General features: G+C 39.1%; 1 protein-coding gene across 2 annotated transcripts in view; it reads right to left on the reverse strand.

The window, feature by feature from the left end:
- The window catches only part of LOC121527699 (dipeptidyl aminopeptidase-like protein 6), a 200,429-nt gene that overhangs the window by 55,538 nt on the left and 126,240 nt on the right, over positions 1-18,651 (reverse strand). For both annotated transcript variants that reach the window (XM_041814726.1, XM_041814725.1), the window contains 3 exons: positions 8,312-8,406; positions 7,784-7,858; positions 1,692-1,744 (listed from right to left, as the gene is read on the reverse strand). In XM_041814726.1, coding sequence (XP_041670660.1) covers positions 1,692-1,744; positions 7,784-7,858; positions 8,312-8,406 — 223 coding nt within the window. The remainder of the gene's footprint in view (positions 1-1,691; positions 1,745-7,783; positions 7,859-8,311; positions 8,407-18,651) is intronic.

The raw sequence follows: 18,651 nt of genomic DNA on the forward strand, positions 1-18,651 counted from the left end.
GCTCTCCTGAGTCAGTGTTACCCTGGCTTGCACTCCTTTCCTGTCTATGATGTTAAAGTTTTCACTAAATGAGGAAGCCCATAGGGCAAACTCAGCTAAGCCTTATGTACTTCTCTTGGAGTTTGCACTGTTGTTAGTATTAAATCAACAAAAATATGATGGTGGAAATGACTATTTACAACATACAAGCTATGTGCATTATTTGACATGCTGACATCACTAGCTAACTAGCCAGTACATGTAAAATATAGAGACTATACAGACTATAAGTCTGTTAGTCAGTTTGCTGTAATAACAGTATGAAACCAAAACCAACCAGGCCAAATATACTGTAAACAACGTAACAAAAAAAAAAAACCTTGGCACGGACCTTGGTATGGACACTCTAAATTAGATTCACGTTAAATTCCCATGACCTTCTATCCCTAAAAAGCACTGCATCAAAAGCCAACATCATTATATGATGATATGACAACATAGGCTCAGGAACACTTCAGAAAACCAGCCACTTAACACGGTACATCTCTGCATCTACAAACCATCTACAAACACCGCCGACTTCTCTGCGCTGAGCTCATGTGAGATAGACTGACCTAAAGTGGAAAAGTGAGCCATGGTCTAATGGTTGTGGGGGTGTATTAGTGTCGATGGCATGGGCAACTTGCACATCTGTGACGCCACCATTAACACTCAACACAAACGGTGTCTTTTTAGCCTGCTTATTTGAGCAAAGCAATGCCGAGTCAAATTCTGCATGAGTTACAACAGCATGGCTTCACACTGAAAAAGGTGCAGGTACTAGACTGGCCTGCATGTATTCCAGAGCCATCATCCATGAAAAATACATTGCTCATGCACGAAATACAATGACTGAAATCCTACTCGGTTGAGGAACTTCAGATGGACAGGGGGATCATGCCCCTGTCCTAACTTTTTTGGAACATATTCAGAACATATGAAATTCAGAATGTGTGTATATTTACAAAAGAACAACAAAGTTTATCTGATTGAATTGTCTTTGTGCTGAATTGTACTGAATAAAGGTTTAAAAAGATTTTAAAATCACTATGTTCTTTATAACGTCCCATTTTTTGGGAGTGTTTAGTTGCAAGGTAACAAATGAGTGACTAACTGTAATTCTTTGTTCACTGGTTCTTTCAGTTTTATCAATGCATGAGGATTAGAGTAGTCCAATAGCAGCGACATGCAGACATAAATTAGAGAAGAATATGAGTCACAAAAGACAGACTTCAACCAAACTCCCTCTCAGCTCCAACGATAAATCAGTATTATTCTCAGTATTATACCAATGAAGTTTTTTTGAAATGCGTCATACAAACCCAGTCTGTCTGACCCTGCTAACATGAAAGCATTTAACTAAACTCTTAAAATTTGCTGCTTTGGAAGTTTAGTGTTTATGTGCAGAACTGTAAGATTTGCAGATGTTTTAACAAACTTGTCCACCACTTGACGCCAGGCATTACTTATTCACACTTTCACTTCACAGAGAGCATATGTGGAGGCTGAGAGTTAACAATAGAGCTGATGTCAGAGGTGATCCGTAGGAGGCGCAGTGAGAACAGATGGGAATGAGTCGCATTTCAGTGTCGCAGTGCAGAAGGACAGGTGAGATATTAAAGGATAGTGAAATACAATATAAATGGAACAATGCAACCCTGTTGCCTACTTACGGAGTCTCCAGACTGCAGATAATGTAGAAGGCCGTGTAGGAATACTGGTACACCTGAAAGCAGAGACAGAGGGAGAGGAGTCACATTAGGTTCACCTTGAGATCTTGATTGACAGTAAAGTTCCTTTTTGTTATGTATAAAGTCACTGAATGTCAAAGTTAACTAAAACTTTCATACAACTTTCGAAAATGGAGAATTTAAAAATGAAACCGTTTGACACTGAAAACATGATTTAACTTTACCATGAATTGTGGAGCTGTTAGAGGGTAATTTTGTACCGCATTTCAATTTTAAAAAACCTTTCTGTTCAGGAGAATGGAGCAGAAATAAAATCCTGGCAACACAGAACTTTGACTTCAAACACAATCATTTCATTCTTGAGCCAAAGAGGGCTATTTTTTTTTTTTTAGATAAGGACCTGAATGATGTTTATTAAGGGCATGATGGCTATCAGTGACACTGACCTTTGACCCCCAAATTCTTATCATTTTATCCTTGAATCCATGCAGAAGCATATGCAAACAAGTTAGGGTTATGTTGCATTATGTTACATACTAATCAAATGAGTCAGATGACTTCATATTTGAGCCCAGTCCTGAATAAGAAACCATCTTAAGATACCGCATTCCAGAGAAAGCAATGTGAGTTTTTGTCTGTAAAATGTTATTAGATGACAATGCACCATGAGACGCATTTCTTTTTTTACTTTGTGAGAAAAAAAGTCAGAATTTTGAGATTAAAGTCAGAATTCTGATTTTAAAAATGTCAGGTTTTTCTTGGGTTTTTTTTTTTTTGTTTGTTTGTTTTTTTTGTTTTTTTTAGTGGCCCTAATCCTCCTCTGTAAGGTACAGATTTATCTGACAGCAGTGGCATGCACAGACTTTTTCAAGGGCAGAGGTGAAAAGAAAAAAAAAGAGGGCACATACAGCGCATTCTCGCCACTGAAGAGGGCACTAAGTTTCATACATTTTCAAGGGCACTTTAGACATCTTTATGTTATACAAATGGCACATTATATAGCCTTATTACAGACTAACTAGACAGACTGCTCAAGTTAGTTTGTGGTTAGGATCAGCATCCACAAGAACTGTGTAGAGCCAATGTTGGACTGTGAAGAACACACAGAAATAAATAAAAATCCCTAGGGGGTCTGGGGGTCTTCCCCCAGAACATTTTCAATGAAGTAGATGTCATTTCCTGTATTCTAGTGCATTTTAACAACATATTAGCACCAGGTAATCCAAACTGCTTCTGTGAGATATAGTTCTGGCTCAATATAGATCAAAAAAGGGCCAAACATAAAAGTCATTGCAACAGTAATGTTTCATAGTATTTCTTGGTCCTAATGGTCTTCTGGAGTTTAGTGTGTTTTCTTCACCCAAGAGGGCAGTGTAGTGTGTTTTGCCAATGAGGGGGGTATTTAAACACACCTTTTTACCACCCAAGTGGGCAGTTTATCATGCTTTAACCAGCCAAGTGGGCAGCTTAGTGTGTTTTTTACACCCATGAGGCCAGTTTAGTGTGTTTTGCAAACCAGGAGGGCACTTAAGCACGTGTTTTGGCTCCCAAGAGGGCACTTTAGCACAACAATTGGGCCACGAGGGCGGGCAACCGCTCCCCCCTGGCCTCAACCCCCCCCCCGCACACCACTGTTTGACAGATGCCATTTTTAAGTAACGGATTCTTCAGCTATGGCCACTCAATTTCTTTAGGTAGTCAAGGGGATGTTTTCTCTAGTTTGTCTGGCCTTTCTTTTTTGCTCTATCTGGATCTCCCTCTTCTCTCTTCTGCATTACTCTCATTGCTCTTCCTGCAACCCTCCACTTCCTTTCTGTGTTTCTCCCCATTCTCTTTCTGAACCCCATCTTCTCTCTTCTGCATCTCCCCCTCCTTTCTATCTTCATCTTCTCCAGTTTCATTTCTGCACAACCCCCTCTTCCTTTCTGCATCTCTTTCCCCTTCTACAATTTCCCTCTTCTCTCTGTCTGCATTTTCCACGTCTTCTTTCTGCACCTACCTCTTCTCTCTTTAGCATCTCCATCTCCTTTCTTTCTGCATCTCCCTCCTCTCTTTTTCTGCAGCTTCGACTTCTCTTTCTGCATAGAAGAAAAGTTTTTCCCTGCCTGGTTAAAAATTAGATTGATTTTGACCTCTGACTAAAGTTTAGTCCATTATTGTTTTTAGAGTACGTTTTTTAAAGGCCATTTGTGCCGAATTTAAAGGTATTTCCCACAGGTTTTGCAGATTAATTCCTCTACAGACACAGGGGCAACTAAAAAACATAAGGCCTGCAGGCACAGCAGCATAAAAAAGGTCAAAGAGTAATTACACATCTCTTTTTACTTGCTTTACTGGCTTCCAATGTTTTAATGTCTCACTTTGCTGTAGGAATATACAGCACAGAGTTATGAGAAGACACTGTGACATGGCTGCTAGAGGTGGTTACAGGTTAAGAAAATAACATATAGACTTTTATGTAGGACAACTTTAAGATATAACAGTTCAGCAACTACCTTAAATACACATTTGCATTCAAACAGAGAGTGGCTGGTATGTGCAGGTATCCAGACAGTTTATGATGAGCATCTGTGAACCATATAACCATGTTACACATTTATGAGGATGAGGGTGCATTTGCCTGTGTTCTGCTTCAGTGAGCATATAGTGGAAATGACTGTCATCTATCAAGATAATGGAGGTCTGGATGAAATAACAAATGCAAACACAAGCACTACAACCCACTAGACCATCTCTAGTGTGTCATTATGGTTTCTATTCATCTCAGGCAATAACACAAGGTTATATCTCTGCCAGCACCCGTGACATTCAAACACAGGTGCAAATACGCCACAGTGAATAAACACAAAGACATCAGCAAGATTGTTCAATGGACTTGACCTATAGGAAAGCTTAGATTCTTCTAAAAGTGCTGGCAGGTAGCTGCAATGGCCATGGAAACGCAATTGTAAATCATATTACACCCAAAAATGATGAAAATGCAGCCATGGTTGATTATCATCAAATGGCTATTAGGCCCTTAAAATAGCTTACATTAACATTACCTAGAACTGTATTTCCAAGCTTGTTTATTGCAAAACACTAAGTAATATTTGTCCATCAACACATAGGCCTACTACTGTTAGCATTTAACCATCTCATGTTATCAAAAGCATAATTTACTTTTTTCCTTTACCTCCTACGAAACAGATAAGAGGAGAAGGACTTCCTGAAGTATCCAATATCAAAATCAAACAGTAATCTTAGCATTCAACCATCTCATGCTAACAAAACAATGGTTCAATTAAGGTCTGTAGCCGTTCCTCACTTACAAGTCAAAACACTAACCTTATAGTCTAACAGTTAGCTTAGTTTTAGCCTTTCACTGTACACTTCACTGTCAAATGGTTGCCAGACGTTAATACACCTCATGCTAAAATAGCTGTTACCTGAGTTATTATTGAACACTTCACTATTAACCAGTAGGCTAAGCTAATGCTAGCATTCAAACACCTCATAGGGTCACAGCTAGATGTGTTAAATCTTTTAGACAGCACACAATGTTATTGTCAACAGCAGCATGTTGTTAGCATTCAACCATATGCTAAAATAACAGTAACCTAAGTGTCACATTTTTTCTAATATACAGATTTTTACTGTCAGATAGTAGGCCTACGGAAGCTTTTGACCGACTAAAATTACAGTCAGCTTAGTTTTATGTCTTTCCTGATGTACACTATTTCACTGTCAAACAGTAGCATCATGTTAGCATTTAACCACCTCGTGCAAACTAGCAAAGTTTTAGGTCTAATGCACAATTTCACTCTCAAATAGAGGCCTGAGGTATTTAAAGGAACAGCCTCAGGCTAAAATAACAGTTGGCTAAGTCTTAAATCTTTCGTAATCTACAATTTACTGTCCAACAGTAGCCTGACGTTAGCATTTAACCACTTTATGCTAAAATAACAGTTAGCTAGGTTTTAACTCTCCCTTCTTTTACACAGTAGCCTAAAGTTTGGCACCCAATCACCAGAATGCTAAAAACACAGTTGGCTTAGTTATAATTGCTCCCAAGTACACCGAATGTTTTAAGAGAAGCCTGATGCTAGCATTTAACCAACTTAATGCTATAATAAAAGTAAGCTTTGTTTTAAGTCTTTCTTTACGACAGAGTATTAGGACCACATGAAGAGAAAAAAAATAAAAGAATTACGACATTTTTCTTGTAACATTACGAGTTTTTTCTCATAATATTACCACTTTATTCTCGTGATATTATGACTTTATTCTCGTAATGTCCAAAAAAAAGATTTTTTTTTTTCTCTTCGAGTGGCCCTAATATTGTATTTCTTGGTGTACAAAATGCCAAAAAATTGTCTGGTGTTAGTGTTCAGCCTCTTCATGCTCACATAACCATTAGCAAAGTTTTACAGTTAATGCACTCTAAAATAATAGCCTGATGTTGGCAATTAAAAACCTCAGGCCAAAGTGGCAGTTGGCTTAGTTTTAAAACTTTTCTAACGTACATATCATTGTCAAACAGTAGCCTGATTTTAGCATTCCACCTCCTCCAGTCTTTTATTTATTCACTGTCAAGCAGTGGAAAAGTGAATACCCTGATGCTAGCAATGAACAACATTGTGATAAAATAACAGTTAGCTAAGCTGTAAATCATTCCTAACGTACATTTTTCACAGTCAAACAGCAGCCTAATATTAGCATTCAAACAACTCCTGCTCAGCTAACTGTTACCCAAGTTTTAACCTTTAATTCCTTCACTGGTAGACATTATGCCACCATGATGCTAGCATTCAACTACCCCAGTATACAAAAAACAGTGCTAAACTGTAAAACAAACACTATTTAGCTGTCAAACATTAGCCTGATGTTGAAATTCAACCACCTCATGCTAAAATAGCTTCCTCAAGTCTTAATTCTTTAATCATAAACAGTATGCTACCCTGATGTTAGCACTTAACCAACTTATGCTAAAACAGCAGTTAGCATAGCTATAAAAGCATTCCTGAAGTATACAGTTTCAAAGTCAAACACAAGTCTGATGTTAGCATTAAACCACCTTGTGCTAAAGTAACTGCTACCCAAGTCTTTTATTCATTCACTGTCAAACAGTGGAAGAGTGAACACTGGGATGTTAGCAATGAACAACCAGTTTGTGCTATAGTGACAGCTAAGCTGTAAAAGAATTCCTAGTGTACACTATTTCACCATCAAACAATTGCCTAATATTAGCATTCATGCTAAAATAATGGCAAGCTAAGTTTTAATACTTACCTGATGTACACTACACTGTCAAACAGTATCGTTTTGTAAGTTACTTGCGACTTCATGCAAAAATAACAAAGTTTTAAAGTCCTTCCTCAGGCAGGCCACACATTTTTACTGTAAAACAGTAGCCTGCTGTTAGCATTCAGCCTCATGCTAAAGTAACACTTAGGTAGGTTTAACAGTCTGTTCAGATCACTGTTAAAGTCAAACAGAAATTTTACCATTAAGCTGTCCCTCAATCAATGGTTTAATGCGCTAAAAAGTATGTAAATAGTAAATTTTATCCTGTCTGAAAGCTGATATTTTATTAGTACATAAAAGCTGTCATCTTTAATACATAGCATGACTGTGTCCGTCTGAATTGTACTTTAGGAGCAAAGAAATGACTTTACACAACCTAAAACAAAGCAGTAAGTTACATTATCATAACACTTCAGCTCTCTAAGCCTGAGGACAATATCAGAGGAAATGGCCACCATGCGAATACGGTCAACACTTTCTTTTACTTCTCTGAATCTCATCTCTCTCCCAGGGAGCCCATTCATCGCCCAGGGGTTTGTTTGTGTTCCTGCATCTATCGCTGCAGTTCCACTCGGCTGCGTTGGCTCCCGCCGCCATCGCTGACAGGCAGCGGTGTGCGACAGGCCTTCACACCCTGCCGTGATTACTTTCCCCCTCTTTCCTTCCTCTCTTCCCCTGCCGCTGCACTACCACCACTACACCACATCAGACCCTGAAGCAGAGGCGTCTGACATATTTAGCTGTCAGTTCGCTAATTCAAAAAACAAGCAAACAAATGAGAAGCTCACCGGTGCAACGTTGTAGGCCAGCAGCACATGCTTCATGTCAGGAGACACCTCATACTTGCTGGCTTTATACATTTCCTGCAAAACAAAATCAGATATGAGGGGAAAAAATGAGACAAAAAGATGAGACCTTTAACCATGCGTGATATTTTTTCATTAAACTAGTCCTTAAATGACTGCCTTTGACAGATTGCTCTGCTCCTGAAGCAAATGGGAGTTGCATTAATCTTTGCACCAGGGCTTGGTGATTTGATGGCAGACATAATGTTGTGTGTCGTCACTCAGGCTGCTGCAGCGCTGACACCACATCTCCAATTTCCCCCCACATAAGCAAGCCCAAAGTTTTTCAGTATGCAGCTCACATTTCAAAGTAATAATGGATCATTTGATTCAGCCCCTTTAAAAAAGGGCTTTGGGTACTTTGATTTGCTGACGCTACAAGAAAAGTTTTAATTTGTTTCTTTGGCAGTGGTGGTCAGTTCTTCAGTCATGTGATTGTGAGAAAGTCGAAGGAGAAGGGGACAGACTTACAAATTTCTTGTTATGCACCAAGATGGTCTTTTCACCGGTGTCAACGTTGAACTTGACAACATCGCCATCACGATTACGGTACAGAAGCTCATTACCTGCAAGAAGAAGAAGAGAAATACAGACATTTACAACAGATATTCACTTATTTATTGTGAAAATACTCACTAAAGTTTACATTGTTTCAAACAAAGAAGATCCTCTCTAAGGGAAAAAAGTGAAAAATGACTTCTTAACCCAATATCCTCAAATTCCTCCACGGGTTAAACAAATGGGCGAACAAACTTTCTGCCCTTTAACAGCCAGTACAAAAGATAGTAATAATTAAACTCCTTATACACAATGCTGAAACTCAGTATGCAGAGAACAAATAGTGCTCAGTGAAATGAAACACAAAGAGCAAAAGATTATCTGGCCCCACCAAGTAAATTATGAACCTGACCCTCCATTGTAGCCAATGTCCAATATGCCAGTCGTAGAACAATGGATTGTCTGGTTCCCTGCATATTTATTCTGAAGAGCCAGATGCAATCTAGTAATAAATATTCTGATGTCAAAAGAAGAAAAATACCCTTAGAAAGGTTGCAAAACAGTGTCTTGAAGGATAGAGAAAGCAAACATCCAGAGTTTTGGGCATTATTAGTTTTCTTGAGCTCTGACAACATAATTAAATTTCAGGGATGCCTCTATTTATTAGCTTTTAATTTCCAAGGCTTATTAAATTAAGCTTCTTGGACAGTTTTTAATTATCTATCAGACACTGAAAGTGCAGTTTTTATCAACACGTGCAGCAAAGTTTATTTGGTACCTAAATGACAGAAAGAAAAGAGCATGGTTTGAATGGCAGGGGGGAAGTTTAACTGTAAGGTGATTCTATTTTCTGTTTTGGCTTCTAAAGTTAATCAGGCTTTATTGGTGAAGTAAATGATGCCTCATGCTCAGTTTGAACTTCAGCAGATCATCTCCTCTCTGCTGCCATCATTTTTCAGGTCAGGTATGGGAGAATGCTGCTTTGGTAACCTGACACACCCTGATGGATTTGTTTCACACATCCATCTGGAAAACCTCCCATAGACTGTGTTTGGGAAAGGGCAGAGCCTTTGGAAAAAAAACAAGGAGGGTGATTGGATGAACATTCTGTCAGTCACATCTTTCTGGGCCAATCAGAGCAACAAAACATGTGATGTTGTAGGTGTGCACTGCTACCGAGGAGTAAACTCCATAGAGAACTGCACAATGCAAACAATGGCGACTGTAGACATGTCAGTACACGACTTTTGTAGTTTTTGAAAAAAAAAAAGAACTCAATGCTGTTCTTTGTTCTTTTTTTAATGAAGAAATGTCGCCAAGTTCTGATAAAACTGGCGCGACAGAAGCATCTACACTAATCTCTTCTGCATAATTGCACCATCCTCTTGTCGCTGCTTGCTTACGTCACGACTCCACCGTGCCTGCAAGTACCGGCCCTTACTCCTGATCCTGTCACTTTCGTACAAGGCCCAATCTGTTCAGATGGGAGCTTTGCATGATGGATTTGCCAGTGAGAACACAGAAACAGGCGAACCGCTTCTGCACATCCCCGCGTCACCCTCAGTCCTGTGCTGCTCCGGTCTCCTAATGGCCATTATCCAGGCCTGCACCAAGCCCATGCCCCATCCCTCCATGCTAGAGCAGGCTAGAGCAGTTTCAATATGGCAGCATGAGTGAAATCAACCAATAGCATGCTCAGATAGAATCAGATGACTTTCAGCTGATGAGGGGTTGTGTGAGATTATCTGATCTTAAATATATTGCAGCACTTGACTCCATGGCCTGCCTGAACGATTGCTAATCACTTGATTTAAATTCATAATTTACAACATTTATCCTGTTTGGGGATCTGCTGATCTCTATTAATGGTAGCGCTTGACTCCATGGCCTGCCTGAGCGCTTGATTTATACGTTCTGTGCACAGAGAGAGAGTTTCGTACTCCAAACAAGGCAAAAACTAGATGGTGGCAGCTTCAAAAGCAAGCAGAGACAACCTGAATGAGAAAAGAATGGTTTGAACATGAGCACAGGAAATTTGACAAAGCAACTACAGATTTGAGAGCAAGCAGACATTTGTAGCAGAGACAATCTAAGCATAAAGAAGACATTTTGAGCACAAAGGCAGAGTGGGGAGAGACACGCAGCAAAGGGCCACAGGCAGGGCCACCCACGTAGTAGTGGTGGGAGAATCGATACTACAGTATCGATATTTAAAAAGTACTCTTTTGGTATTGATCCCTCTAGCAAAGTATCGATACCAAAAGAGTACTTTTAAATATGTTTCACCACCGCTTCTCCCCCGAGTGCCTCCCTGCCTCTCTCTTCTCAAGACTGTTTTGGCTTTACTGTTCATCCTTGTCACATGAATTTGGAGACCAATCGGACGTCGATCCTGCCGTGCCATGTGACTTTGGGGACCAATCATAAATGAGTACAGATTTCAGCAGATCCACTTGCTCGCATATGAATTCATTTTATAGTCTGTGATGTGAACCTGGCTGCAATTCTCACTCAGTGTGGTCTCTGGTAAATTTCAAAATTGTAAGAAAACATACAAAATACTGAGACCACATGCCGACACCATAAAAAGTATAAAGACAGAGTTTTAGAAACATAAAAAGAGAAATATTTCTATGAAAATCATCAATGACTTGTATTTCTTATATTTTTGCTTGAAACTAGTGGCTATATGTGGCTAATAAAGCCCTTCTATCTGAATTACACAAAAATGAAATAGGCATTTTTATGTTGTTGATAGTTCAATATTATAAACACGTTTGTGCTACGATAATATTTGATTTATTTTATTTTTTACCTTCTTGCACAAATATTTTATTTTAATTGAAGTTCCTCCCTTACTGAATTTCGGAAAGATATGCATACGTCTTTTTATTTGCGTGAAATTTTTACCTTTTGAAAGTTTGCGAGTTCAATATTTTATTCTTTCTTTGAAAATATCGGTATTGATAAAATTACATCAAAAAGTATCAGTATCGAATTTAAAAAATTGGTTTCGCCCATCTCTACCGCGTAGATTGGGCGCGCCTTGAACCATTCGACTATCTGCGTGACCTCCAAAGGCAGGCTTCAATGGAAAGTTTGAAGGAGAATCGGAGCCAAAAATAAGTTATTTATGCTCTTTAAGTGCACTTTTTTATTTCCATACAGATACCCACATCTTCACTTGTGGACTTTTGACGATTTCTACACCAAAATCTGATTGATAAATGAGGGCCACTATGAAACTGACAGACGGGGGCACCAAGTATTGCAGTCAGGATATTGATTTGAATATCTCAAGCCATAATGAAGGCAAAACTTCATTACAGTGCTGTTTTGCCTAGTGCATTCTGTTCTATTAGGCCTTTAAAACACCTCTATAGTCTTCCGCTTAATGCTCAAGATGGTCGAGTAACAACTATCCTGATAAAAATGTTATTTTTAAAGGGAACTTTTCAACCTCTAAAACAGTTTAAAAGTGCTCTCAGATCTGACCTCTTCTAATGCTGTAAGAAAGACACGGCTCACAAAGTGCCAAAGCACAAAAGCTTCCAGCATAAACACACAGTGAGCTGGGGCCCCTGGAGGAAACTCTCGAAGGGAGCCATTATTTGACAGATGTATGAAAGTTCACGCAGCTCCTCATCCATCAGGCCTTTATCAGGGAAGGATAAGTTTAATACAGCAACTGCCCTTTTTCACCTTCAATCTATCTGCGCTCCTCTGCCTTATTGCTTTAGTGATCCAAAGGCGCACGAGCGACCACGCCATTTGGCGAGGTAATTAAAACCCGGAGAGTGTTATGCAGAGCGCTCTCTATCTGCTGGCATATCTAATTGTCCATTAGAGGTGACAAAATTACCATCACAATGGCTTTAATACAGGACGTGCTTGGGAGAGCGGTTTCAGACATTTTTAGATTGGTATAGCTGAATGCCCTCTCAACAGCTTTTGTCTCTGTGTTTAAACCATCGGCATGCTAACAAGGGAATAAAACACACTCCTTCATGGAAATCCTGCTGATAAATAAAACATGCTGCTTTCTTCCCCCCTGTTATTATCGTTTGACTCGTTCGTCATCCCGAAAAACACTCTACTTTCATATATGAAATGGTAATTGCAGATGATGCAGCGTTGAAAGAAAGACAATAACGTGATAAATCAGCGGTCACAGAGATTGACTGGACTTTATTTTGGCTTCACTGTTTTCATCGTTGTGCTTCATTTACACTCACAGACCCGCGTCTCTTTAAGGCGTCTTTTCATCTTCTTATTCCTCCTTGAATCACTGATCTCCGTCTTCTTTATCCACATACCCCCAAGACTCTTCAGATCTCACAAATCCTTCCCATCACGGGCCTTTTATAAGCCCTCCTGCTGAGTCCATCATTTCAGACCTTATCATCCTTAGTTCACCTCTCGGGCTCTTTGTTTCCAGCTCTTTCTAAAAGCAGGAGTCATCTATTCTTCCACAGCACCCAGGGCGTTATGTCCTTCCTTCAATCTTTCTCTTTCTAGCTCTCTCCTCCTCCTTCCCCTCTGCTGTGCATTAGCCCTGGGCGCTGTTTTCACCTCTGATCCATACCTTTCCATGGCACTATGTCTTATTAATACGGCCTCCCGCCCTGGGCACTGCCCTCACCCAGCCCTCTCTGGGGAGGCAGAGATACAAGGTAAGACACTGGACTGACACTGAGAGAGAGAGGACCATACTAGAAACTTAGTTTGTACTGCTCAGCTCCACGGACGTCCCTGATGCTAAAGCATTTCTTTAGGACACCAATTTACCCTGAAAAATGACACTTTTGTTCTCTAGCTGTGACAGTGCTAAACTGTGATAGACAAGTACAGCTCACAGTGACTGCCTACTTTTCCATTGCTCTGGTTCTGGAGGTAACTTTTCTCTTTCAAATCCTCCACTGATATTTCAGAGAATCTTTGTCAACGCTCCTACTAAGTGGAGCAGATTACCGACCTTAATACTTATGACCATGGCTGTACCTCATGGATCATGCAGAATAAAAGGTGATGATAAAGAGAGAATGGACTTCTGGTTTGCCTCGTTCTGATATACAGTGTAAACCATACACTGTTTAAAAAGACACATGACCGTTTTTTTCTCACTGTCTGACATTAAATCAGACTAAACGTTTCCTCTTTCAGGTCTGTTAGGAGTACCAAAATTATTTCTATTTACTAAATGCCACAAAGATGACAGACAAAATTTTGTATTACTTTCTTCAAAGTCAGAAGTTTACATAAATTTCTTCAGTATTTGTTTTTATTGACTTTAACCCTTTACCTACTGAGCCGGTGCTGTGTTTTATATGTCTGGAGTATTATTACCGTAACTCTGTCAAAGTTTGTCCAATCAGAAAATTTCCAACAGTGCTGGAAAGCTGAGAATTGCGGGCATGCGCACATATATGGTTCATTACGGTACTCGCAACCATATGACATGGGTATTCATAGCAAAACACCAGAAGTATCATGAGACCACTACACGGATTCTCAACACTGTAACTCCTCGAAAGTTTGCTCAATCTAAAAAATTCCAACGCTGACAGAGAGCTGAGAATCTGTGCTTTCTGGCAATATATGATGTGTGGTATATATATTACGGTAATGTCAAACAGCACAGCGAATATGGCAACTTTGGCAGAAGACGTGAGAAAGGAGAGTAAAGGAAAAGAGTAAAAGGAGAGCGAGCGAGAGTGGTGTTTTCTTTTCAAAAAATAGCGTTAGATAGTGGCATTTGTGCGTGTCTGTGATGTGCAATAACAATATGTTACTTCAGAATGTTGAGAATGCATTTTTCCACTTTTATTTGCACTAATTGTTGCCTACATATATAGTTATCTTTTGCACTGTGTTTTGCACACCCAGAGTCTTAGACTCAAAAAATGCCTGGTGATTGTTCTAAACATGTATAGGTTCACATTTCAAATGTCAAATCAAAACTTCATGAGCAATAAAAACATTTCTTCTCATAAAAGCCATGAAAACAAATCAGTTTTTGTGTTTTTCTTCTTTCAAACTGCTGGCAATTCCATATAATGTGCAATAATCATTAACCAGATGTTGAAAAGTCAAGTTCAAGTACTCCAGGGAGAAGGGACCAAAGCTCTCAGACTTAGGGCATTTCTTGACTATTTTACAGCCATAATAACAAAATATGTCAAAATCAACATTTTCAGACGCAGTAGGTAAAGGGTTAGACTGTATGACATGGGTCAAACATTTCGGGTATCCTTCCACGAAGTTCTCACAAGAATTTGCTGGAATTTTGGCCCATTCCTCCTGACAGAACTGGTGTAACCCACAATTTCCACTTCGGACAACTGCGACACGCACAAAAGCGCCGCGGGTTTGCTCTGAACGAAGGTGAGCGACTTCGCCCACTGGAAGCAAGTCCAGAGCGCTGCACCACACCCTGAGTTGTTTGGTTACCACTAAATACACACCGTTTACTCATATTGCTCCTCAAAATAAAAGTCTTCCATGAAATCAAAAAGCAGAGCTTCAATTGTGAAGATTTTGGTGGAAATAGAAAGTGACAATCACTGGACACTTAATCGATCAATCAAGTGACACCGAGACAACCACTCCAGCAAATAGCCAGCACCCTGACATTACAGCCACTGCGGGCAGTGTGTGGCTGCCTTAGAGGGAGAGGTCTGGGATTGAATTTACATAGTTTAATGTCACAAATCACTCTGTTATGAGACTTTTAATTACCTGCCTGCCCACAACTAGGCTGGACAACTTCACTCCAAACTAAACAAAAACATAGCATTTGACTGGCCACTTTTTACAATGGTTCTTCAGTGGAAAAACAGACAAAAGCACTCAGTGATTTATATCGTTGTAGTGTATGGGGGGGTGGGTTCATTTGGAGGTCATACATATCTCTGAAACCCGTACTGAGCTCTGCCCTAAGAAAAACCTAGGTCCTGAGAGTAGTAACAAACTTTCTAATGGTCTAAATCCTAAATTCAGTCACACATACTTTTATATTCACAGAATCCTAAATGCAGCATATGTTGTGTGTTTACAGAATAATTTCTGATTTGGCTTTACAGGGATTTAAGCATGCTTTTCACCTCTTATTACAGACACAAGGCTACTGTGTAAAAAGGACTTGAGAAACGCTCAAGCTTAAGTTTAATTATTTCAGTGTACAGTAAAATGATATGTTTGATCATATTTTGTCTTTTTTAAAATAATTTCTTTGTGTTGCCATGTTTTAACATCTGAACTCCTGACTATAACATCATTAGCTGTAATGAGACTGACGGCCAGACTCGGGGGAATTAAAAAAAAAAAAAAAGCCTCTCATTGTACCAAATTATCCTTTCACTTGACCTGACACTGATCCTCCACTTCACCCTCTACCCCCAGGAGACTTTTTTTTTTAAACTTCATTCCACTGTAGGCTTCATTAACACTTCAACCAAGCCTTTTCCACTCCTTGTGTTATATGACAGCTTAATTAAAAAGACTGAGCAGTGCAGAAAGACCAGTTAATGCTACTTCAGCTCTCTGGAAGTGACTTCTCCATCCACTGCAGTGTAATTGTTCAGGTAGACTTCTTTTGGCGCTGCTCATTCTGCTCTCTCCTAAACCCTCCTTATCCACTTCCACTCAACCCTATCTTGAGACACAACTGGAGTCGTTGCATTGATTGCATTCAGTGCTCCCTTGAGAGCCTTTTTTCCTAGTCAAGAGGCCTATAAACACTGAGATGGCATAGTGAGAGTGCTCAACATGCATGTTCAGGTGCAACAGGCTAATTTATTTGATACAAAAGGGGAAAAATGCCTTATTTAACCTTCTTTTCTGGCATATTATTAATTACTTTCAAGCTTGAACGTCCCTAAACTTGAAGCTTAATACATAAAACGTGAACATATTCTTATAAAAACACACCTTTAACAACTATAATATCGCTTTTTGTAATCTATATAAAATCAATGCAGAGAGGCAGGGTTTCAGGGTTTATTTCTTGAATTTCTCTTTGGAAGAAAGTAATTTGTTTGCCCAAAAAGCTTTAGGTGGGTGCACATCTAAAAAAGGTGACACAAGCTACAGGGCAGGAATAATAGTGTCTGTCCACAGCTGAATAAAATACAAGTCACTAAAGCAGCAACAGTCTTAAATCTTTGACACCCTATGGCTTTGATTATGCAGCGAAATAAAGTCATGAAAGATTCAACACAACTTTGAGTCAAAAATCTCCACCTTATATTACAAATACCAAGGCGTCATTTGTTCTTAAAACAATAGTATGGAGGGTTTTCCTCTCTGGCACTCTACTATTTGGTATGACGACCAAATAGCAGAAACATAAAAAGATAAATAAACTTAGCACAAAAAGTAAGGAAATTTGTATTTGGTACATTATTTCTTGGTAATAAATCTTATTCTGTTAGAAAGCCTGTTTATTACCCTTTTAAATGGAGCCACATTTGTAAGGAACATGCATTAATGGGATGAGCAGCAGAGCTGAGTATGTGGGTTGTGCCCATGAAAAATTTGCCAAACTTCTCTGCCAATGCCAAACAGCTTTTCCCAGAAGCTTTCAGTGTTTTTCTCAGGTACTATTTCAGCAATTTTCAGTGAAGTGTTAAGGAATTTGGGAGAATATTCCTGGGACGTATCTGTCTGGGATTATCCTCAGAAATGTTCAGAAATCTTCTATGATGCTTTCTTGTAAACTGATGTTAATTTTTGACAGCAATCTGTCATTTTTTGTGGGTCTTGGGGTTGGGGGAGCAATCTATATTTCTAATACAAAACTTATAATAGAAATACTTTGTGCTATAATGTTAAGATCTGGGCCCTCAATGATCAACACCACATTTGTTTTCCAATGGGAAAAGTGGTCTGAGGGTTTAGGTACTCTTTAAAGACAGCAGGAGTGGGATGGTCCTCAGATGTCATGGCTTAGTAAATGGACATGGAATGGTAAATGGACATGAGCTTGTATAGAGTTTCTCTAGTCATCTGACAACTCAAAGCGCTTTCAAACCGCAGGTCACACCTACCCATTCACGCTCTTTCACTCACACATCCATTCACTGATGGAAGAGGTTGCTATGGAGAAATGGCCATCAGTCGCTAATCCCATTCGTACGCTTCCATACCCATTTACACGCCACTGACGCAGCAGTGGGAGCAAATTGGGGTTAAGTGTCTTGCCAAAGGACACATTGACATGTGACTGCAGGATCTGGTGATCGCACACATGACCTTCCGAGTGTGAGACGTCAGACTCTACCTACTGAGCCACAGCTTTAGAGCAGAGCAGTTTATGTCATAATTATAGCCAGTCCCCTTTATTATAATTCAGTTATAACCTTTAGAATGAATAAGCATCACTTATATCTTTGACAATGTTTGCTTTCACATTACACAGAATGAAAAGAAAAATATCTTGCACATTGCAGGCCTCCAAAATTGCAATTATTTCTTGCACCAGAGTGTGAGACTCATTTCTGTTCATTCTGTGTCTCATTCTTGTCTCAGCACCTGCCCACCTTGGTTGAATGTGAGTATTAGACTCTCCTCCTGTTGCTTTCACATCACATCCATCATGTCCTTGTGGCTAATGGCTTCTTTTAAGCAAAGGGTGGTGTGTGAACTAGCGCTGTAAAGCTCTAGGCCAGGGGTGTCAAACTCAAGGCCCGAGGGCCAAATCTGGCCCCTGGTGGAGTTTTATCCAGCCCACAGGATCATATTATATTTAATTTGAACTGGCCCGTAGTTCTGAGGCCTGCAGGTTTCCTCCAGTATAGAAATGAGAATTTAACCTTTAAGATTTAAAATATCCTTTAAGTCATAAAAATTTGAAAAAGTAAAGAGTAACGAAAATGAGATAGAAAGTAAGGAATGAGGGAGAGAAGTTAATGTGTGTTTTCATTTAATATTTTCAATTTGAATCTCAAAACTCTGACTTAAACTTAGCATTTTGAATTTTTATCTCATATTGTGAACTTTTAGATTCCAATTATGAATTTTCTAGATCATGATTTCAAATTTTATCTCATATTTTGCCTTTTAAACACATAACTTTAACTTTTAACCACATATTTTGACTTTTTAAACTCCCAGTTTAGAATTTCATCTCAGATTCACAATCTTAAATTTTAAGTTATATGTCAACATTTTAAACTCAAGATTTTTACTATCTTATATTTTGACCTTTAAACTCATGATTCTTACTTTCTATCTGATATTTGACCTTTAAACTCATGATTTTTACTTTCAATCTTATATTTTGACCTTTAAACTCATAGTTTTTACTTTCAATC

The sequence above is a fragment of the Cheilinus undulatus genome, linkage group 19 (assembly GCF_018320785.1).
Source record: "Cheilinus undulatus linkage group 19, ASM1832078v1, whole genome shotgun sequence".
Lineage (NCBI taxonomy): Eukaryota > Metazoa > Chordata > Actinopteri > Labriformes > Labridae > Cheilinus > Cheilinus undulatus.